Raw genomic sequence first — 24,552 nt, 5'->3', positions numbered from 1 at the left:
CTGCTGCATGGCCGCATAGCTTAGAAGGAACTTAGTTGCAGTACTGCTACCCTTACTTCTGCGCTGTTGCTCGTGGCAGCACTGCCTTCAGAGCTGGGCAGGTGGAAAGCGACGGCTGCTGGCTGGGATCCCAGCTCTGAAGGCAGAGCTGCCACCAGCAACAGCGCAGAAGTAAGGGTGGCATGGTATGGTATTGCCACCCTTAATTCTGTGCTGCTGCCTGCAGAGCTGGGCCCTCAGTCAGCAGCTGCCACTCTCCAGCTGTCAGCTCTGAAGGCAGCAGCGCAGAACTAAGGGTGGCATGGTATGGTATTGCCACCCTTACTTCTGTGCTGCTGCTGGCGGGGCGCTGCCTTCAGAGCTGGGCACCCAGCCAACAGCCGCTGCTCGGCAGCTGCACAGCTCTGAAGGCAGTGCAGAAGTAAGGGTGGCAATACAGGTCTGTCGCATCTTACGCGCATTTAACTTGTGCGATTTCAGCTTTACGCGGTCGGCAAAAAGAAAACTAAACAAAAAAAGAGAAAAATAACAATTTTAATACTGTACCTGTAGTGCGGGCGATTCCGCCCGCCATTCAACTCAATGTAATTTTGACTATACGCACACACACACACACACAATAACCTTGCAACTCTTTTGAAACTCCTTTTTGAGTCAGGATCCCCAATTTGAGAAACACTGGTCTCCCCAGTGAAACCTGTATAGCATAGGATAAAAGCACATGAAAGACCAGATTTCACAGTCTGTGACGTTTTTCATGGCTGTGAATTTGGTAGGGCCCTAATTATAATCTACTTCTTAAGTTTGAATTTAAAATTATTTCACATCCATGATTTTAATTAAAATAGCAAATTGCTATAAGATATTTGCTACTATTATCCTAGGAAAACAAAATATAAATTTAAAATAAATATTGCAATATTGCCTACAAGTTTTGCATATGCTTCACATGTGCAACGAGATGGCTGGGGTTTCAGAGAACTTTAAATATGATGTTAAGTTGAAGATAATGGAACTACTCACATAAGTAAAGTTAAGCATATGAATAAATGTTTGCAGAATTGGGGCCCATGTGCAGGTCACCAATTCTATTTACATTCAGGAAAAATACCTTGTATGCGCTTTAAATGGTTCCCTTCTAGTAAAATTCAACTCAAGAAGCTTCACAAATATACAAAAACACAAATATAAAACAGAAATAACATTTTAGTAAATTTAGTAATGTGAGTCAGCTAGCAAAATTGCTTTTAACATTTGTAAGATATTTAAAGCCAAATAAATTGGGTACTTGTCTGATAGTTAGCAGATGTAAAAACAAATGTGTAACCTACTACTGCAATTGCTTTCTTGGTTGGAAAGCCACTGTGGATGCAGTGTTGATTCAATCTTCTGGTGTCAGTCAAAAAGAGCAGGATCATGCAATTTTGTCTACTCTGAGAAGCAAAAAGGAAACTCTGGGCCAATTAACTGACTGAGCAGAAATAATAAGGTGAATGAGGAAGAGGGTTGAGCAAAGAGGGGGAAAATACCTGCAAGTACCCTGCTGAGCAAGATACTAACCCTTTCCTACTTGGAAACAATCCTAGTGCAGATTGACTGACTGAAGCATTCCTTCTCTAAATGCCACATCAACTAGAATGGTCAGGTTCATATGGAGGTGCTTGGTGAAAAGGTGGACAGAGCTCCAGGTGACTACTCTGCAAAAGTCCATCCATTTTCAAACAGAGGGCTGGACCAAGAGAAGCTTGTATGAGGACCTCCCACAATTTAGGAAAAAAAGGTAATTTCACTTCCTCCTGCTGTGTGGAAGAGGTCTTAAGGGACTGAGTAATATGAGAAAAGGTACAGGTGTAATTGTCTGAGAAAACATGCCTGGGGCATCTGCAGAAGGAGGGGGAGGACAAATTGAGAGGCGGGAGTGATAGGCAAAGGTATTGGGCCCAAATCTCACTTCCCCTCTTCAAGGGGTCTGGTATAAGGGGTATGTGATAATTGCTTTCAGTTGCAAAGAGCTCCCTAGAGGCTACAGAAGAAGGAATGAGGAAAAGAGGAACTCATTGAGAGGAGTATCAGTTTAAGAAGTTCCTTGTGGGGGACAGAGGTTCCATGACCCTTAAGCAGAGAAACTGTGTATACCCTATTGACTGAGGTAATGACCTAAGGTATAAGGAGCTCTTCTTCTCATACAGAGAACAGGGAGTCACTGAAGGGTGAGCCTGAAAGGAGCCTCCCAACTCCACTCCTTCTCCTTTACTGATGATCTGGCTGTCCTGTCCAAAAATGGGCAGAGCAGAGGTGTTCCAAAGCAAAGTGAGGATGCCTGGCTTGAGTCTACTCCTAGTGGCAAATAAGCTGAGTGGAGAGAACCACAGAGCTACTGCTTAAATGAGTATTGTAGGTACACTAGCCATGAGATGGGTGAGAAGAGGGAAACCCCACATACAGGGCACCTTCCCAACATTTTTATTTTAAACAACAGCAAAACAGGCTTGCAGACAGTGTCTTCAGTGGCTCCTGAGGCTGAAAAGATCATTTGATTTGGTGCAAGGGGCTTTCTGCCACCCTCAACACAAAGCAGGATGACTGAGATTTAAGAGAATGCCTGAGAGGGGAGGAGGCTGAGTGATAAAATTGCTTGTGCTAAACAGGTTCTCTGATGACTGTCAGTAGGGGAGGAAATCAACATAGTGTCCTCACTAGGGAGCCAAGCCACAGTTCAGCTTTTCAAACTTAAAGGCTTGATCGCCAATCATATTACAACAAATACTAAGATAATTTTTCTACAGAAAATGTATTTGGTATGAGGACAGAGGAAGATGGGATACAAAAAAACTGGAGCTTTGATATGCATATCAGATAATCTCCATTTAAATGGTAAGAAAAGGAACTTTGGGGCCTGATGCTGCACTCACTGTACAGTCAATACTCCAGCAGACTTACAGAAGAGTTTTGGGTGCAAAAACTGCTTTCAAAATCTAGTCATAACTGACCCTGTTACATATGGTTCCATTTTGTGGTGTACATAGAAGCTTAATCATGTTCCATTGCTCAGCTAAAGCTATTGAAGAAATTATTTTATCACCTTAAATAAGTATCTCCAACACTCAGCTGGGGACTGGTCCCCCTCCCACTGAAGTAGGTGGGAGTTTCTGATTAGGACCAGAGTTTCCAGTCACTGAGGGCTAATGTATCCAAAGAGGAGACCCACTGCCAAAGCCAGGGAGTGATCCTTGCTGGTGATGACCAAAGCAGTAAAAAAAAACCCAAAAAAATCCCACCACAAACAACAAAAAACTGGACATGTCCATATCAAAGATGCCTAGGAGAAATCCAGAACCCAGACAGGTGCACTCTGACTCCCCTTCTTCAACAGAACCCAAAAGAACTGGGAGGGCTGCCTCAAACTCTTTCTGATGAAGGAAGCTCTGAAGACCTATTTGACTGAGACTGGAACGGTCAACATCAAGAGGCATCTCAACTTTGAATACCCAATAAACATGGGTGTATGCATGGCAAAAGTAGTGTCAAAGTCCCAGGCCAAAGAGGAACATGAAGACTGATGTTGAAAGCTCCTCGCTGCTAAACCCTGCAAATTTGAGAACAGCTCTAAATGATTTTGCTTACTAGAAGCTTCCAAGATCATGTGACAAGGGCACATATATCGCAACAGTTAGCTATACAGAAATTTCTCAAAGCAGAACAACATCAATTTCAGAAGCCCAAGCTAAAGATTCTAAATTCTGCACCCTATTTGCCAGAATGTATGACATTTAGTAGATAAGTGAAGAATATCTGACAGAAATAGTTTATTGCCCCTTGACAAATGCAAGAAGCCTGGGAAACAAGCAGGGAGAACTGGAAGTCCTGGCACAGTCAGGGAACTATGATGTGATTGGAATAACAGAGACTTGGTGGGATAACTCACATGACTGGAGTACTGTCATGGATGGATATAAACTGTTCAGGAAGGACAGGCAGGGCAGAAAAGGTGGGGGAGTTGCGTTGTATGTAAGAGAGGAGTATGACTGCTCAGAGCTCCGGTATGAAACTGCAGAAAAACCTGAGAGTCTCTGGATAAAGTTGAGAAGTGTGAGCAACAAGGGTGATGTCGTGGTTGGAGTCTGCTATAGACCACCAGACCAGGGGGATGAGGTGGACGAGGCTTTCTTCTGGCAACTAGCAGAAGTTGCTAGATCGCAGGCCCTGGTTCTCATGGGAGACTTTAATCACCCTGATATCTGCTGGGAGAGCAATACAGCGGTGCACAGGCAATCCAGGAAATTTTTGGATAGTGTAGGGGACAATTTCCTGGTGCAAGTGCTGGAGGAACCAACTAGGGGCAAAGCTTTTCTTGACCTGCTACTCACAAACAGCGAAGAACTAGTAGGGGAAGCAAAAGTGGATGGGAATCTGGGAGGCAGTGACCATGAGATGGTCGAGTTCAGGATCCTGACACAAGGAAGAAAGGAGAGCAGCAGAATACGGACCCTGGACTTCAGAAAAGCAGACTTTGACTCCCTCAGGGAACAGATGGGCAGGATCCCCTGGGAGAATAACATGAAGGTAGGGTTACCATATTCTGTACCTCCAAATGGAGGACACTCCACGGCCCACGGCCCCGCCCCCAGCCCCGCCCATACCCCCTCCCCAACCCCGCCCCCTCCCCAAAGTCTCCGCCCCCTCCCCTGCTTCCCGCGAACATTTGATTCGCGGGAAGCCTGAAGCAGGTAAGGGGGGTGTGGGGGGGAGGAGGCGCAGCCCAGGCTAGCCCCCCCGGCGGCTCCAGCCTGGGTCGGCTCGGGCCCTGGGGTGCCGGCCCCGGCCCACCACCCCCGGCCCGCCCAGCACTGCCGGCCCCCGGCGGCCCGGCACACCCCCGGCCCGGCTCCCCGGCTCCCCGGCGGCCCGGCTCCCCGCGGGCCCGGCCGACCCGGCTCCCGGCCGACCCGGCTCCCCGCCAGCCCGGCTCCCCGCCGGCCCGGCCGACCCGGCTCCCCGCCGGCCCGGCTCCCCGCGGGCCCGGCTCCCCGCCGACCCGGCTCCCCGCGGGCCCGTCCGACCCGGCTCCCAGCCCGGACCCCGGCCCGGCACCGCGCCCCCAGCTCCCCGTCCGGCCCCGCGCCTGGCCCTGCACTGCGCCCCTGGTTCCCGGCCCGGCACCATGCCCCCGGCCCCGCACCGCCGGCCCCGGCCGAGCACCACCCAGCCCTCCCGATTTTCCCGGACATGCCCGGCTTTTGGGGATTTCCCCCCGGACGGGGATTTGAGCCCCCAAAAGCCGGACATGTCCGGGAAAATCCGGACGTATGGTAACCCTAATGAAGGGCAAAGGGGTCCAGGAGAGCTGGCTGTATTTTAAAGAATCCTTATTGAGGTTGCAGGAACAAACCATCCCGATGTGTAGAAAGAATAGTAAATATGGCAGGCGACCAGCTTGGCTAAACAGTGAAATCCTTGCTGATCTTAAACGCAAAAAAGAAGCTTACAAGAAGTAGAAGATTGGACAAATGACCAGGGAGGAGTATAAAAATATTGCTCAGGCGTGCAGGAGTGAAATCAGGAAGGCCAAATCACACTTGGAGTTGCAGTTAGCAAGAGATGTTAAGAGTAACAAGAAGGGTTTCTTCAGGTATGTTAGCAACAAGAAGAAAATCAAGGAAAGTGTGGGCCCCTTACTGAATGAGGGAGGCAATCTAGTGACCGAGGATGTGGAAAAAGCTAATGTACTCAATGATTTTTTTGCCTCTGTCTTCACGAACAAGGTCAGCTCCCAGACTGCTGCACTGGGCAGTACAGCATGGGGAGAAGGTGACCAACCCTCTGTGGAGAAAGAAGTGGTTCGGGACTATTTAGAAAAACTGGACGTGCACAAGTCCATGGGGCCGGATGCGCTGCATCCGAGGGTGCTAAAGGAGTTGGCAGGTGAGATTGCAGAGCCATTAGCCATTATTTTTGAAAACTCATGGCGATCGGGGGAGGTCCCAGATGACTGGAAAAAGGCTAATGTAGTGCCCATCTTTAAAAAAGGGAAGAAGGAGGATCCGGGGAACTACAGGCCAGTCAGCCTCACCTCAGTCCCTGGAAAAATCATGGAGCAGGTCCTCAAGGAATCAATTATGAAACATTTAGAGGAGAGGAAAGTGATCAGGAACAGTCAGCATGGATTCACGAAGGGGAAGTCGTGCCTGACTAACCTAATTGCCTTCTATGATGAGATAACTGGCTCTGTGGATGAGGGGAAAGCAGTGGATGTGTTATTCCTTGACTTTAGCAAAGCTTTTGATACGGTCTCCCACAGTATTCTTGCCGCCAAGTTAAAGAAGTATGGGCTGGATGAATGGACTGTAAGGTGGATAGAAAGCTGGCTAGATCATCGGGCTGAACGGGTAGTGATCAATGGCTCCATGTCTAGTTGGCAGCCAGTTTCAAGCGGAGTGCCCCAAGGGTCGGTCCTGGGGCCGGTTTTGTTTAATATCTTTATTAATGATCTGGAGGATGGTGTGGACTGCACTCTCAGCAAGTTTGCAGATGACACTAAACTAGGAGGCGTGGTAGATACACTAGAGGGTAGGGATTGGATACAGAGGGACCTAGACAAATTAGAAGATTGGGCCGAAAAAAACCTGATGAGGTTCAACAAGGACAAGTGCAGAGTCCTGCACTTAGGACGGAAGAATCCCATGCACTGCTACAGACTAGGGACCGAATGGCTAGGTAGCAGTTCTGCAGAAAAGGACCTAGGGGTCACAGTGGACGAGAGGCTGGATATGAGTCAACAGTGTGCTCTTGTTGCCAAGAAGGCTAACGGCATTTTGGGCTGTATAAGTAGGGGCATTGCCAGCAGATCGAGGGACGTGATCGTTCCCCTTTATTCGACATTGGTGAGGCCTCATCTGGAATACTGTGTCTAGTTTTGGGCCCCACACTACAAGAAGGATGTGGAAAAATTGGAAAGAGTCCAGCGGAGGGCAACAAAAATGATTAGGGGTCTGGAGCACATGACTTATGAGGAGAGGCTGAGGGAACTGGAATTGTTTAGTCTCCAGAAGAGAAGAATGAGGGGGGATTTGATAGCAGCCTTCAACTACCTGAAGGTGGGTTCCAAAGAGGATGGAGTTCGGCTGTTCTCAGTGGTGGCAGACGACAGAATAAGGAGCAATGGTCTCAAGTTGCAGTGGGGGAGGTCCAGGTTGGATATCAGGAAAAACTATTTCACTAGGAGGGTGGTGAAACACTGGAATGCGTTACCTAGGGAGGTGGTGGAGTCTCCTTCCTTGGAGGTTTTTAAGGCCCGGCTTGACAAAGCCCTGGCTGGGATGATTTAGCTGGGAATTGGTCCTGCTTTGAGCAGGGGGTTGGACTAGATGACCTCTTGAGGTCCCTTCCAACTCTGATATTCTATGATTCTATGATTCTATGATTAGTTCTGACAATTCAACAAAAATATCTATTTAATTAAATGAATCAGTTTTAGTATCTTTAAAAGGTGCATTGTATTTTACTAAAAAGGAATCTTACTAGAAAGAGCCTGAAAGATAACATTCTGAACTATGTATCCATTGGTAGCAAAATATTCTGAGAGTCCTGCATAAAAGGATGTCAAGGCAGACATCAGTAAAATGTTATAAATTTGTGGGGCTAGATGGATAGAGATCATAGACACTTTTTTCCATCCTGGAATAAGCCTTTTTGCATGCTCCTTTTCTGAGTAATCTAACATCATTTTTTTTTTAGACTATTAAACATTTTTCTAATGCTGAGTTTTTGCCTTTCACTATAGACTCAGTGGCTGCCCTTCTGGTCTCCTACTTGGTCACAATGATAGAAGCAGAAAAGTAACAAAAATGTGTTTGGAATGTCTGACTGGTTCAAGGACATCCTTCATTAACCAACTTTCAGATTTAGCAGAAGTAAATCAAAACAGATCCATTGCCCCAACGAAAACATGTAAGTCAGTTCAACTTCAAAATGAAAGGAGGCAATGGTCTTCCCAGGACATGGGTATATAATCATCTCCCTCACTTTCAGTCCCAACCCACACACTGTATCAGGAATGTGGCCAGCTATATAGAGTCAACAATCACTTGGAAGATTCCTTAGTAGCCTTAAATCCTAAAATGACACAATAAGTAGATTTTGCACATTTTCTGTCAGAAGAACTTGAAATCTACAGGGTCCACACTTACTTAAAAGAAGTCTCCCATAAGTCCAGAACAGCCAACATTGTGGGGTTCATTGCATACAAATTTTCCTTTATGTAACTGCAGGCTGACAAGAAAGACTTGTTCCAAGGTTTTGGCACAACTTCCATTCTAAACAAAACAGTAAAATAAAGTCTCCAGTTAGTCATGCTAAGAATCCAAAATATATGTATATTTTCCTTAATAGTTATAATTGTGTTGCATGCCACTGAGATTTACAATTTGGGACATAAAACTAATTTCCTCTTTCACTCTTAAGAAATTAAAAATATTGTCCTAGAATTTTGGGGAGTACATATAAAATTAAATATTGAGATAGAACTTTATGATAAAACTTAAGCAGAGATTTGTAACTCATTCATGGTCCCTTATGACTTCTCTGAGCTCATCAAACTAATTAGATTACATGCATGCTGCTTAAACAGGTAATTAACCAATATTTTTTCTCAATGAGCTTGAATATGTAATAGGTAAGGCTGGATGTTTGTCACAACCATGATTTTTGTCACAAAACCAGTGAATCCTAAGGTCTTTTAATAAAACGTCATTGCCTTTTTCACCTCAGTCTGCCTGCTACTGAGTACAATTTTCAAGCATTTTTATGTGTTTAGCACTTTGTGGTATCCTGCTAACTTTACATACTTTAAAAACTGTTAATCATAGTTATTTAACACTTTCTAATGGAAAATAGATTTAATAGTTAAACTATTTTGTGCCATGACTTTTTAAAAAACTAAAATTATGACAAACATGTTTTATTGTGACAGAGATTAATGTTTCTCGCCTGTAACCAGAGTTCTTTGGGATGGACTCTGCATGTTCACATTCATGGGATGTGCTGATGGTGCGGCTCTGACGGTGGAATATTTTGATAGCAGTGCCTGCCTCTCTATTCACTGTTCCTGAATGTTGTGAGGATCAAGGTACAGAAGGGGACATGGTGTTCCAGCCACCTCATTTCCTTCCAACAATCTCCTCAAATCCGAGTTTGGAATTAGGACTCGGAGAAAGAAGGGAAGATGGTCTGGGAGTGAGAATAGAGAGAGTACCTCTAGAAAAACTTAAGTTACAGGTGAGTAACCTTTATTTCTTCTTCGAGTGGCCTCTGCTTATTCCCATTCATGGGATATTTTGACAAGCAGTACTGACCTTGAAGAAAGGCGGGACATGGAGTCCTAATTAAAGAGGGACTGAAATACTGCTCGGCCAAACTGAGCATCTGATCTAGACACTAGGTCCAAAGAGCAGTGTTTTGTAAACCTATCTATGGATCTCCACATTGCAGCCCTACAAACTTCTGTACGTGGAACATGTCTAAGGCATGCCATTGAGTTCACCCTAACTATGGTGGAATGGGGATAGGGATGGATGCTAATGTGCAGGCTCCTTATATGCATAGCCTAACCCAATTTGATAATGCCTAAGAGGTGATCACTTAACCTTTTTTATTATTAGCATAACGTGAATAGATTAGGAAACTTTCTTAACTATTTAAATAATAAACTCAAGCCTTTATTGCATTTAAAACTAAATTATGCAATTTATTTTTCACCTGCATGTGCACGTGGGCTTGGGAAAATTACCAGCAGGTTAATTCACTGATTAATGTGAAATTGGGTTACCAGCGTAGGGAGAAACTTGTTGGTGACATAGCACAATTTTATCTTTTTGAAATACTATAAATCACAGGTCAGCCCTGAGAGGCTGCAGTTCACTCACTTTTCTAGCTGATGTTACAGCTAAGGTGAAAGCTGTTTTAATTGAAAGGTGAAATAAAGAGCATTCTCCCACTGGCTCAAAGGGAAGCTTCATAAGCTGTGTTAGGACTATGCTAAGATCCAATGCTGGTGAAGGGTTCTTGATTGGTTGGTAGAAGTTCATCAACCCTTTCATAAATCTCTTTACTGTCCCATGTGTGAAAACAGATTGTTTTCTATGAGTGATAAGTCGATATGGTGGGTAAATTAACTTTAATCGATAAAGGGACTTGAAAATTTCAGCTGTACTATGTATACCAATATAGCCTGAATGAAAGCTGTGGTTAGGACAGAATTCCAATGACCATGAACTGTCCATTTATTGAAGTGTGCTCCTCATCCCACACCGGATGTTTCTGAGGTTACTGATGGAACTGGAGGGTTAAAAGCCAGACCCCTTAAGAATAGTGTGACTGAGTCTCCCATGATAGAGACAATTGCAAATTCTTTGGTATCGTCTTTGTTAGAGACATGCTGGCTAAATTTCATTTTGAGCTGGGTGTAAGTTGTTACATATATAGCTGAGGCTATTAAGCCCATTAATTTAAGAAAGAATATGGTTCTCTGACATGGTAGTTGGTGTAGTAAAGCTATGGCTAACTGAATCTTTAAAAACCTCTTCTGGAAGAAGTGCTCTCCCTACTTGACAGTCCAGAATTATCCCTGTGAAGAGGATCATTTGAGGGAGTAGCAAGAGCAACTGCTCCAAATTTAGCCTAAGTCCCAACTTCTCAACTAGATAACCTTAGGATACATGGTTCTGGATAGATTTTCTTCTGGCAATGGTTTGAATAGCAATTAAGTCATCTAAATATGGGTATCCATGGATCTATTATCAGAGGGGTAGCCGTGTTAGTCTGAATCTGTAAAAAGCAACAGAGGATCCTGTGGCACCTTTAAGACTAACAGAAGTATTGGGAGCATAAGCTTTCGTGGGTAAGAATCTCACTTCTTCAGATGCAAGAAATGGAAATCCCCAGAGGCAGGTATAAATCAGTATTGAGATAATGAGGTTAGTTCAATCAGGGAGGGTGAGGTGCTCTGCTAGCAGTTGAGGTGAGAACACCAAGGGAGGAGAAGCTGCTTCTGTAGTTGGATAGCCATTCACAGTCTTTGTTTAATCCTGATCCATCACACCTCAACTGCTTGGTGTTCTCACCTCAACTGCTAGCAGAGCACCTCACCCTCCCTGATTGAACTAACCTCATTATCTCAATACTGATTTATACCTGCCTCTGGAGATTTCCATTACTTGCATCTGAAGAAGTGAGGTTCTTACCCACAAAAGCTTATGCTCCCAATACTTCTGTTAGTCTTAAAGGTGCCACAGGACCCATGGATCTATTGTCTCTGTAAATGTGCTACCATAGCTGAGAGGCATTTTGTAAAACTTCTGGAGCCAGCAGAAAGACCAAACTGAAGGACCCTGAATGGGAAATCATCTTCCATACTAGAAAACAAAGACTGAGTCTGATTGACATATGGCAATATACATCATTCATATCAAAAGCTGCCAACCAATTCTGTGTTGAAAGGGGAGGTATTATAAATGCTAGGGTCAGCATATGTAAGTGGAACTTTCTGACAAAGGAATGTTTTCTCAATTCGAATATAGGTCAAAAGCCTCCATCCTTTTTCAGGATTAGGAATTATCTTTAATAAACTCCTTTTCCTCTGAATTCCCTTGACACCTCATCTATGGCCACTTTTGTCAAACCAGACAGAACCTCTGATCTTAGTAGACTTATGAGAAGGGTCCCTGAATAGGGATGAGATAGGGGGTATGCTTGAACTAAAACTTATCGAGATGGATCCTTAGCCAATGTAAACTGGCATATCTACATTGAAATCCATGCAGACTGTGCACTAAAATCAATGGAGCAATGTCAATTTACATCAGCTGAGGATGTGACCAATTATCTTATGATCACTTGCTGTGGGACTACATCCAACCTTATAATCATTTATAAATGTTAAATGCTATGACAGGAAATTTGTTCTCAAAAGTTTGTCAGACTAACCACATATTTTTCAGAGCTTTAATACGCAACTATACGAGTTTATGCAACAAATAGCTAATATTATTTATTTTTAGGGATATTTAACATGCTCCAGTTTGAATCAATTGCCTTTGTCTAATAAGATTTCCCTACATACAGTATTCTCTCCTACTGCTGTCTAGTCAGTGTTCTTGAAGGAATATGTTTTCTTACTCTGCACGATGAGGTGGAAGAAAAGCTTGCTTCTTGTCTTCATCTTTTTCCCTGGGATCTCTTAAAACAAAGTCAACTAAAAGAAGGTATAAAAAAAGCCAAAACATAAATATGTTTAGTAAAGGAAAAACAACACTACACTAATGGATCCAAACAGTTGGGCAATCCCAGTGAAGTGAATGATGATGCAGGGGTGTAACTGTACAGGGTATGCAATTCAAAATAATTTTATTTAAGTGAGATTTACAAAATAAAAGCAATTTTTATGAAACAGCAAAAGTGTTGAATGAGGCCATATTTCTCCCTTTAGGGGACAAAAACATGAAATCCTGTGGAACTTTCCTATTAAAAATATGTATCCAACATCTCAGTCATCTACAAACTTCTAATTTATTTAATGATGGTATTCACAATGAATATATATATTTCAATAACTCATACAACTAGAAAGAACAGATATCATCATCAATTTACCTATAGCTTTCTTTACACTCAGAAGATAGTCTTCTCTCATTTCATCAGACAGTAAATATATACTTTCGCTGAGTACTTTCAGATGCTGTGGAACTAAATCCAAGACATGCTCCAGCCAAGAGTCTTCCATTGGAGCGACATGTTCTGTATCAATTCCATGGTGAATGTAATAGTAGTATTTCTGTACAATAAAGGCATTAAATAAGTTGGCTCCATTTGGCATTATAACAAAAAGATAAAGATGTCATTGCTAGTGCTGCTTTTGATGGAAGCATAAGTACATTTCAGGAGTACTAAGGGTTGGTTTACATTATAAACTATACATAACTCTGTAAGTTTAATTTTAGGTTTTATCTGATTTCTTAATGCGTTTACTAAGTGAATCAAAATTATTTCTAAAAATTATAAAGATGGTGTAACTGCATTCAAAAATATCATGTCACAATCCATATTAAACATTAATAACAGTGCCTCTGCAGAGCACTAGCTTTCCAGTCAGTAACACTGGATACTGCCACAACACACACATACTGAAAGTCCTAACAAATTGCACTCAGAGACCTTCACTGTATTGTAGCAGCATCCACATGGAACTTTACAGCACAGCAAGCTGGTGCACTCTAGCGTCATACCCTGACTTGCTGTGCAGTAATTTGCCATGTAAACCAGTCCTTTGTCAATATATAACAAACATGCTGAAAATTGTGTAGACACAGGAAGAGGAGTCAGGGATGGAATATGAACCTTAACTTTGAATTTGCTTGCTTATTTGGTTTAAAGCTGATTTTTGAGATTAAGATTTTCTACTGTGGGTGCCAACATTATTCTCATATAATTAGCATATACATCTGTTGGGCCCACAAACCCACAGTTGTACATATCAATCAGACAACTGCATCACTAAGTTGCAGATGCAACTTAGAGTCCTCTATCTGATCAATTTCCTAATATGTTCTTATGAGAAAAAAATATATAATCATAACATGCACATTTTAAAAGTGATATTTTGAATTAATTTGTTTTAAAACATTCTTATGCAACAAATTCCTAATGATTTTTCAATAACTGTTAGAAACACAGATTAAAATTATATATATTTTCTATCCAGTACATGTTTTCTTCTTTTTATTTGGGTTTTACTAGTCCATCTGTAAGGTCTGATTAGCTTGTTGTTTCATTTTGTCTTTAAAAAGTTAAGCAAATTAGGAGCTCTTTGATGGAACTAATTATAAGTAGTTTTCTACTACAAGATAAAACAGGCAGCTGGGTCAGACTGAAGGGGAAACACTGGTGAAACTCAAAGCCATCCACCATGTTGCGAAAAAGGAAAATGCAGTTTTTAATCTTCAAAGGAAAGCCACGGATGCGAGTTTCACCAACACTTAGTTTCCTCATAGTCCAACAGGCGTGTCAGTTTTATTTTGTATTACAAAAACTACCTCAGGGCATGAAGCAGGATAACATTTATTTTTTTTAATAAATTTTGAAACAGACAAGCTAACCAGGCTGCAGATGTGAGGTAAAAGTATAATTATAGAAGAGTCTGGAAAAAGGGATACTAAGCAGTGAAGGCAGGAACAAAGGACAAAATGCTATACACTCTGCTCCATGGCCCTGGTAAAAGGCAAATAGCAGGAATCCGAGTAGAAAAGAGACCTCATTTGTAGAAGGCAGCTGTGGTAGTTCCACCATATGTTCCACCTACTCTGCAGAAACCCCGCTGTGGTGCAATCAGAGGGTTAGAATTCTATGGGGTTTCAAGAAGCATTTTAGCCTTACAATAGATCAGCAGGAATAAGCAGCAGCCACTGCAATGTATGCTTCTCTAGAAAGCTGTTAGATGTTCAGGATATCCATGTAAGTTAATTCTTCTTCTTGCAACATTAACTACTGCTCTACACTTTCATCCTTCTTAGAGAGGGGATTAGGGAGTGGAAAATGCAAAGGCATCAGTGGTAGAATGGCGCTTCAGCAATTTGTTCCTTCACAGAGGTCCAGAGAGCAGCAGAGTGGCTAGCCCTTTCTGAAGAAGCTCCTAAGATCAGTTAAGGATGCATTTAGGTTTTCCTATCGATTCTCTGCCTCCATGTGGTGTGAAGCCCATGACGCCCACCCCTTCAGAATGGCCTTTATTTGGGAAGCATTTTCTCCCTTCACAAGGGTTATTCTGGGAGGGGTGAATAAAGTCCATACAATGGAAGAAGAGGGGGTGGGAAGAGAGTGGGAGAAAATACAGATCTGTGCAGACTGATAGGAAAGACTGTCCCAAGAAGTCCAGCTGGACAGAAATAATTATAAAATATGCAATTTGAGAAATTTTATAAAATAAAACTGGAAAGTTATCTTTAACCATATTTTCAAAAATGCACACCCAAAGTTAAGCTCCTAAATTCATATTCAGGTACCTTAAAAATGACCTAATTTTAAGAAACGCTGAGAACTTTTGAAAATCAGTTTGCTTATTTAGGTACTTAAAGATAGCTCTCAGAACCCAACTTTGGATGCCCATTTTTCAAATTCTTCAGCTGTATTTTTAGTCTGTTGGCTTAATCAAATGTCAGGTGCTTTGTTCCTTATTTTTATTCGTTAGTGAGATGTGGTAACCTACAGTACAGTAACTCCTCACTTAACGTTGTAGTTATGTTCCTGAAAAATGTGACTTTAAGCGAAACGATGTTAAGTGAATCCAATTTCCCCATAAGAATTAATGTAAATGAGGGGGTTAGGTTCCAGGGAATTTTTTTTCACCAGACTAAAGACTATATTATATATAGGGCCGGCTCTAGGTTTTTTGCTGCCCCAAGCAAAAAATTTTTTGGCTGCCCCCCACCCCAGCCCTGGGCTCTCCACCCCCCTGCTGCCCCAGCGCTGGGCTTCCCCCCACCAGTGCTGACTCCGCCCGCTCCAGCTGGTCCGGCGCTGGCAGGGTCAGGGTAAGCAGCGGGGCTCCCGGGCTGCGTCTCAGCTCAGGGTCCCTCTAGCCAGGGCTTCCGCCTCCAGGACCGGACGGAACCAGGGAGGGCAGAGCCGGGGAACCGCCCCCGCAGGGGGCTGAGGAGCCGGAGCAGGGTGGCCCCAGAGGGAGCGGAGCCCCAGAGATCGGGATGCGGGCCCCACACAGCAGCACCCGGGGCACCGGGTCCCCACTATGCTGCTCCTGGCCGCCCTGCCGCAGTGCCTGGGTGGCTCGGGCTGCTTCGCCCAGCCCCGGCTGCGGTGCTGGGGGGCGGCCGCCCTACAGCACCTGCAGGCGGCTCTAAGCGCCCCGCGGGGTGGCCCCCAGCCCTAGTGTCCCCTGCTCGGAGCCTATCCAGCCATAAGGTGCGGACTGCAGGATGCACTGCTGTTGCCAGGGTCGGCTCTAGGCTTTTGCTGCCCCAAGCGCAAAAAAAAAAAAAAAAGGCTGCCTGGAATGCTGCCCCTGAAAATGTGCCGCCACAAGCATGTGCTTGGTTTGCTGGTGCCTGGAGCCAGCCCTGATTATATATATATATATATATTAGGGTTACCATACGTCCGTTTTTTCCCGGACATGTCCTGCTTTTTGGTAATCAAACCCCCGTCCGGGGGGAATTGCCAAAAAGCCGAACATGTCCGGGAAAATGCAGGCCGGGCACTTCCCCTCCCGCGGCTGCTCTGCTCCTCCCCTGACTCTTCGGCTCTGTTTAAGAGCCGAGCTGCCCGAGCGCTATGAGCTTCAGGCAGCCCCCTTGCCTCCGGACCCCAGCCGCCGGCCGGGCACTTCCCCTCCCGGGCTCCGGCGGCGCAGGGTCCGGAGGCAAGGAGGCTGCCCGAAGCCAGTAGTGCTCGGGCTGCCCGGCTCTTAAACAGAGCCGAAGAGTCAGGGGAGGAGCAGAGCCTCCGGCTGCGGCGGCTCTGCTCCTCCCCTGACTCTTCAGCTCTGTTTAAGAGCCAAGCGCTACGGGCTTCGGGCAGCCCCCATGCCTCCGGACCCTGCGCCGCCGGAGCCTGGGAGGGGAAGTGCCTGGCCGGGGGCGCAGGGTCCGGAGGCATGGGGGCTGCCCGAAGCCCGAGCGCTACCGGCTTCACGGTTTGCCGGGCAGCCTCCAGACCCTGCGCCCCCGGCTGGGCGCTTCCCCTCCCGGGCTCCAGCTGCGCTGGGGAAGCGCCGGCCAGGGGCACAGGGTCTGAGGGCTGCCCGGCAAACCGTGAAGCCGGTAGCACTCGGGCAGCCCTTTTCGCGTGGCTGGGAGTGGGAGGGAGGAGGGGGCGGGAAAGGGGCGGAGTTGGGGCGGGGCTGGGGGTGGGAAATGGGCAGGGCCAGGGCCCATGGAGGGTTCTCTTTTTTTATTTGTTAAATATGGTAACCCTAATATATATATATATGTACTGTGTGTGTGTGTGTGTGTGTGTGTGTGTGTGTGTGTGTGTGTGTGTGTGTGTGTGTGTGTTTAAACAAACAATTTAATACTGGTACACAGTGATGATGATTGTGAAGCTTGGTTGAGGTGGAGGAGTCAGAGGGTGGGATATTTTCCAGGGAATGCCTTACTGCTAAATGATGAACTAGCAATTGACTGATCCCTTCAAAGGTTAACTCTCAAAGTCTACAAGGCAGCAGAAATGGAGGGAGGGGAGAGAGCATCGTAGACAGAGAGACACACTGTGTGAGAAAGAAATGTGCATTTCCCCTTTAAGTACACTGCCTTGTTAATTAGATCAGCTTGCTGAGACCACAGCTGCTGCTGCCAGCAAGGTCCCTCTGTCCTGAGCCCTGTCCTGTGTTCCCCTTGCCCTATGGAAGATGGAGTAAGTGGGGTGCAGGAGCAGGGGGGAGGGGGATGCCCTAACATTAGCCCCCCTCTTCTTCCCCTCCCCCCAGCACAGAAAGGAGGAGCCTCAGGGAGCAGCTCCAAGGCAGAGGGCAGGAGCAACATATGGCAGTCGGGGGAGGGACAGCTGCAATTGCTAGCCTGCTGGGCAGCTGCTGCACAGGGAACTTAGGGGAGCGGGGAATAGGGCGGCTGCCGGTCCACCCTGATTCCAAGCCCCCACCAGCTAGCTGCAATGGGCTGCTCTTCCTGCAAGCAGTGGACAAAGCAAGCGGCTGCCAAATAATGTTAGAAGGGAGCATTGCACAACTTTAAACAAGCATGTTCCCTAATTGATCAGCAACGTTACAACGAAACAACGTTAACCAGGACAACTTTAAGTGAGGAGATACTGTATATAAATTGATAATTCTAAAATTCTGTGGTAGTGGTAGTGCATTGATTTAATGACTTGTCAATAAGGACTTCTTAAGAACATTTATAAACACTGTATCATAGGATACACTTTAAGGACATAATTTAGAGTGCATCCTAAGGAATTCTGGTGTAATGATTCCACTGACTGAAAAACACATCAGTAGATATTTTACATTACACTAAGTGCACTCAAACAGCCATACAGTGTATTTATTCTATGGAAGAACACCCACTGACATCAAAAGGAGTTGCCAAATAGACTGAGGATAATATGCTGCCCAAAGGACCCTCAAATGATCAAAATTCTACAGGGACATAGATAGTCCAATTTTAGGCTTTGTTCACACTGGCAAGTAAACGACAAAACGTTTGTCATTCAGAGGTGTTAAAAAAACACACAACCCAAAAGACAAAAGTTTTGTCGAGGAAAAGGGCCAGTGTGAACAGCTCTTTGTCAACAGGAGCGTTCTCCTGCTGACAAGGATACTGCCACTCGTTTGGGGTGGAATTTTGTCGGCAAGAGAGCTCTCTCCTGCTGACAAACTGTGGTTACACTGTGTGTCTTTTAGCGGCACAGCCATGTCACTAAAAGCTGCGCAGTGTGGACAAAACCTAATTAGATTTTTATTGTTTTGTATCTTTAAGATTCTTTGTGTTATTAGGACTTAAAATATGTTTTTATGCAAAATGAGAGAGTAATGTATTTTTTTAATAGCAGAATTTGCTTAGTTTTTAGTCTGAAAGCTGGAGAGACAGTTATTGCAGAATATAATTTACCAACGTCACACGGGAAAAAACGCTGTTGGACTCTGTTTGGAATGCCAATCATTAAAGGGGAGAAGAAAGAAAACAAAGATCTGTTTTAGCAGATTTAAAAATATTTAATTTACCATCTAAATTAACCACCAGATAACAAAGTTCTTCATAATAAAACTCTTTGCTGTGATCTTTAAAATCTAGATTTTAGTAATTAGGTAATATGGTAATTAGATGATCTATAAACATGTAAGACAATGGTCAATGGTTTGATTCATATAAATAGGTATAGTAATAAATCAGTGCCTAATTCTGGCCAAAGGAAGGAAAGCGGCATAATCTCTCCACAAATAGGCACATTTTTATGTTACAAAAGCAGAAATGACATATAGTATTTTCTAACTGAAACAAACCCAAAATATAGTCCTCTTGTGAATTCTATTCCTGCTAAAAGTAGGAATAACTTTTGAGGGTACAACACATTGCTTGGTCTGAGTAGATACACATTGTTACATACATACTTGTGTCTCAAACCTGTTTCCCCCATGGCAATTCCCCTTTATACCCCTCACAGATGTTAGTCAGGGTGTCTAAAAAGCAGTGTCTTCTTAACTTTCTAGTAGTGAAACAGTAAGGAAGGTCAACTCTCTCAGCATACTACTGCCTGCAGGTTTTCCATCATACACATACTTTCATTGTCAAAAAGAATATGGCCACTTAAAAACAAAACAAAAGAGCAAACTAAAATTGACTTAAATGTAGAGGATTTGTGACCAAATTATAAAAAAATAGTTATTCTAAATTCTCAACAATAAAACCTCTGTACTGTATGCCAAAATAAAACTAATATCAATTAAAGTGCCTACCACCATACAAATTCAGAATATTAGTCACCTTATCACTATTTCAGTGAAATAAAAAGCAATCATTTATAATAATACTGCAAACAACACTGTCTTAATTACCAAAATGTCTTTCTCTATGGGCGTGGGAGAACCCATTCTTGGAGACTGGGTTTCATCTAGTGAAACAGGCTGTTGCAGAGTAAAGTCTTGCTGCCTAACAAAACAAAAATGACATAATATGCATTATGCAGTATTGTTGCAGCCATGCTGGTCTCAGAATATTAGAGGTAATATATTTTATTGGACCAACTTCTGTTGGTGACAGAGACAAGCTTTTGGGTGTACACAGCTCTGTGTCTCTCACCAACAGAAGTTGGTCCAATAAAAGATATTACCTCACCCACCTTGTGTCAGTACTATGCACTATGTTCTTCAGACAAACTGTATTGGCATCTCTAAAAGATACCATATCATATCTCAGTAGTGGTCAAAAGAATGATGCCTGCCACCAACTGAATCATAAGTATAATCAAGAATTCTGTATGGACCCAAATATTTTTTCAGACAATGGAATAGTTTACTAAATACCTTTTCTTTAAGGTTTCACAGGTGTAGTGTTCAATTCTGCCTTTAATGTGCATAGGGAACTGTTGTGCATATTGACCATATTTTGAAAACAAATCTAATTGTAAGATTTAAGCAGGAAATACTTCTAGAATATCAGTTAAGGTATCTTTATTTAGTAATTTCTTTCAAATCAAGGGACTAGTCATATTAGCAAGGACTATTCATATAGGTAAAGTTGGCAGACTCAAACCCATGGTTTGTGAAAAAATGGTCTTACAATTATGAGAATGTTAAATATATTCTAACAAGTCATTTAAATTAGTCCATTGCAATTAGTTGACAATATTAAAGAAAACAAGAAAGCTCCTCAAGAGGAGTGATGTCCCTCATTATCCAACATTGCCACAACTTTGTTATTATAATTGCACTTTGCTAGTCAAATTTTTTTATACTTACACAGTTAGTAAATTCTAACCCATACATTTTTGTTTGTTTGTTTGCTTTATGCTAAACTACGGGATTAGATTCTGGCTTTCTGTTTGATTGAATTTGTCAATATTTTTGTACCAGTATTCGGCTGTGAAATAGTCCATCTCATACTCACCTTAGCAGCAGAAACACATAATGGAGAATATATTCAGTTAGAAAAAATAATATTTATAATATATTTAGTTTACAAAATGTCCAGATTATGTTAAGTAACAGGATTTATCAAACCAGTTCTTTTCATTTTGGGGATTGGTTTATCAGAAGGATAGTTTTATTCCACAGTTTACCATATAATAATGGTTCATTTATGGCAATAAAATGTTGTCAGTCATGCTGTGGGCACTTCTGCATCTGTGCAGCCAGATAAAAAATGGTCAATGACCCAGAAACTGTCTCCAAACTGCTAAATATTTAAGAAACAAAACACAAAACATGTCTTTTATAAACATCTTCAGGGCATTGTAAAGGTTGAGGTATTTACCCAAGAAGGAAAAGATTTTGGAGTAGCACAAGCTTCAGGGCATCTTACTAAGATTTTAAAATAACTTTAAAATATTTTAAAGATCCATTTTAATTATAGTGACACATCCTTACACTAAAATAATTTAGTAATTATCTTTTTTTGGAAAATCATTTCTCATTAGAGAATAAAAATGACAAAACAAATTTAAAAATCTTCCAGATTCACGAACTGCTGATATACAGACATTTTCCAGACGCTCCTGGATATCACTCCTTGCTGTATTATAAAATAACAAGTGTGTCTTCAGTTAGTCAACTGGGAATATTCTAAATGCAGTTTAATAATACTAGTATCAGAGGGGTAGCTGTGTTAGTCTGTATCCAGAAAAACAACGACGAGTCTTGTGGCACCTTAAAGACTAACAGATTTATTTGGGCATAAGCTTTCGTAGGTAAAAAACCCACTTCTTCAGATGCATGGAGTGGTGCCACTGGACTCCACGTTGTTTTAACAATACCAGTGTCCACAATCACAGCTTTCTGTCCAAATTATGAAACTAAGGTGAAGCTCAGCTAATAATTATGCTTAAAAAGTGTCACATGAGCAATAAAAACTGTCAGGATGTGCATTTCTGGGTAATTTTATCACACTTCAAATAATGTTTCAAATAGGAGTGAACAAGCACTTTCTGAAAAACTAATAAGCAGCCTGAATCCATCACACATTCCCTGCTGAATCCAACCCAAATCTTAAAGATTTTGATCACCTGATAAACTCCAGCTGCCAAATCTACTCTTAATCTAAATTCTAATACCTGCCCTTTCGTTCCCCAAAAGAATGATATGGCTAAGTCCCAGTCTGCGCAGTTCATAAATTACTCGTATATCCTCCCAATTTTAGAGGAATCAAGAGAAGTATAGAGAAGAGCATCTTACCTGGTAGTTTTTATTTCTTAAACGGGGGTCATTTTTTGCATTCATATACACCTCTACCCTGATGTAACGCTGTCCTCGGGAGCCAAAAAATCTTAAAGCGTTATAGGTGAAACCACATTATATCGAACTTGCTTTGATCCGCCGGAGTGCGCAGCCCAGCCCCCACAGAGCAATGCTTTACTGTTATATCTGAATTTGTGTTATATCGGGTCCCGTTATATCAGAGTAGAGATGTACATAATCTGTTACTGTCTTGCAATCTTAAACTTTTTGTTATATTACCATTTTTTAAAATTTCATTTCAACTTTGAAAAGGGAAAAATGCATTTATACAAACACAAGAAAACTCACATGATGATGTTAACAAGAGTACTTCTGAAATTTTCACGATCTTTTTTTGGATGATAGCTGCTCCGCGCTTTAGAAGTTGATGTTCCAGCAACTGGTTCATTAACCGCAGAGTCCTGTATCTTGCGTCTCTTATTCCTCTCCTCCAAATATTCTCCTTGCATGAAATATACATATGCAAGTTGCATACTAAGAGCCCAAACATGCAATGTGCTGTGTACCCTCTAAAGATTCTGAGAGTTCTCAACTCACATTTATTTCAATGAAAGTTCAGATTTCTCAGCATCCTTCAGGATCACACCCTACATCATTTGCAGCAAAATTAATGAAACAAAACTAATACCTGATTGTACTGTATAAACTGTTAAAGAATATTTCTATAAAATCTATTTCTAGATCTGTAAAGTTACTATTTTAAAATATTTCTTAATTTTATTTCCTGTGAATGGGTCCAAATATTCTTGACGTGTGGCTTTTTTTTAATCATGGATACAGAATCCCATTTCTGTTAACTGCTAAAGTAAATCTATATTCTAACTATATTTCTTTTGTAGTTATGGAGTGAAATTCTGGCTCCACTGATTTCAACATTAGGGCCCGAATTCCATCCATTGACTGTATGCAACATTTCACTGACTACTGTACTGATTTTTACATTTTAAAAAAAAAACCAAACAACACAATTCTGTACCACTGAAGTCACTAACAGTTCTTCCATTGCCTTCAATAAAAGTAAGACTGGTTCCATAATTTACTAATATGAAAAGTAGGAGAAATTAAGTTAAATTATTTTGTACAACACAAATAAATCAATTTTTAAAGCAAATATTCTGGTTCAAAGGATACTTGATAAGAAAAAACAGTACGAAGAATTTCAATTAAGGATTTCTAATATTCAGATATACTAAAAATTAATCTGACTTTTTGGAAACTTACATTATTGTATAAACTCTTTTTATGCTAGATCTCAACACAAACTTTTAAGTGAAGTATATTAAAATATGCAAATATTGTAAGGATTCTCTTTGCTGTTTGACTAGTTTTATGGCAAACATTCCATTTCCTAAACTAATGGCTTTTCGGTAATGTACAATCATATGCTAGCAGCTGGAACTATTTATTTTCTGATAAAGAAAATGTTAAATGAACAATGTTGTACTAACCAGGCAAATCACTTTTCCAGACCTAAAATACTAATAAAATAATAAACAATATTTTGCACTTCTACAGCATTCGTCATCCAAGGTGATTATGGCACTTTACAAACATTACTGAATTTACCTGCCCCATGTTTGTAAGATAGGTAAGTATCATTGTACCCATTTTACAAAGGAAAAAAATGAGGCACATAAAGATTGTGACTTGCCTGAGATCGTATAGGAAGACTGCTGCAATCTGGGAATAAAATTCTATCCTCCTAACTCTATAATCTTGCATTAACTCAATTTTACATTATTTTTTTCATTAACTACGGAGTGGTAATCTTACCAGGTGAGAGCTCATTTTTGACAATAAACTGATCTGGCTCATCATCTTTCTGTTCTTGTCTCAGATGAAATGAAGGAGAAGCTTGCTGCCACTGTGGCTTAGAGCTTACCTGAAATAAATATTTTATTCTTAAGCTTTATAAAATAACAATAGCAACAGACAGCTACATGTCTTTGACACACACTTAAAAACACAATAAATTACAAAAGAAAACAGCAGACCCATAACATAGAATAATAGTAACAAAGCAACACAAAAATAAACCAAATTCCCTATTTTTCTCTAAAAACAGGAGATAATCATTCAGAAACCCAGAATAAAATATTATGTTTATGCCTATTATAAATTATTAATAATTTTTGGAATAAGTTAACAGTACAATATATACCCACTACAAAGACAGACCCCAGACATTTATGAAGATGAGATCGATATGGAAAAAAAAGCAAAAGCTAAGAAAATAGGGGGAAAAGTGGTTTAATAGAATCTTTTTCTGGTGGAGTATGGTAGATATCAACAGTTTCTCCCAGGTGAAATCTACAATCAATTTATGTAACTGCTGCTCCCAAAAAATACTATTTGGGATCCAGGGTACCTATCCCCTTCAATGTTTTTGTTTTGTTGCTTTTTTAACACAAACAAAAGGCTTCCCTTCCTAGTTCTTGCCCATTTGGGGGGTCCTAACTCCATGGCAAGATAATATAATGTACAATATTCAGCCATTAGTAGCTTAGCAAATCTCACACTGCTTACAAGAATCCAGTACTACCTTTCTTAAGCGTAACTTATTTAAACAGCTCCTTCAG

General features: G+C 42.0%; 1 protein-coding gene across 1 annotated transcript in view; it reads right to left on the bottom strand.

Moving 5' to 3' along the window:
• The window catches only part of DNAH7 (dynein axonemal heavy chain 7), a 238,605-nt gene that overhangs the window by 203,189 nt on the left and 10,864 nt on the right, over nt 1-24,552 (bottom strand). Inside the window, exons 3-8 of the mRNA XM_054044665.1 lie at nt 23,747-23,855; nt 22,262-22,415; nt 19,577-19,670; nt 12,646-12,826; nt 12,172-12,247; nt 8,187-8,312 (exon numbers count right to left, since the gene is read on the bottom strand). Coding sequence (XP_053900640.1) covers nt 8,187-8,312; nt 12,172-12,247; nt 12,646-12,826; nt 19,577-19,670; nt 22,262-22,415; nt 23,747-23,855 — 740 coding nt within the window. The remainder of the gene's footprint in view (nt 1-8,186; nt 8,313-12,171; nt 12,248-12,645; nt 12,827-19,576; nt 19,671-22,261; nt 22,416-23,746; nt 23,856-24,552) is intronic.

Source organism: Malaclemys terrapin, chromosome 11 (genome assembly GCF_027887155.1).
Source record: "Malaclemys terrapin pileata isolate rMalTer1 chromosome 11, rMalTer1.hap1, whole genome shotgun sequence".
Lineage (NCBI taxonomy): Eukaryota > Metazoa > Chordata > Testudines > Emydidae > Malaclemys > Malaclemys terrapin.
The sequence above is the reverse complement of the archived record's forward strand: the minus strand, read 5'-3'. Positions and strand labels throughout refer to the sequence as shown.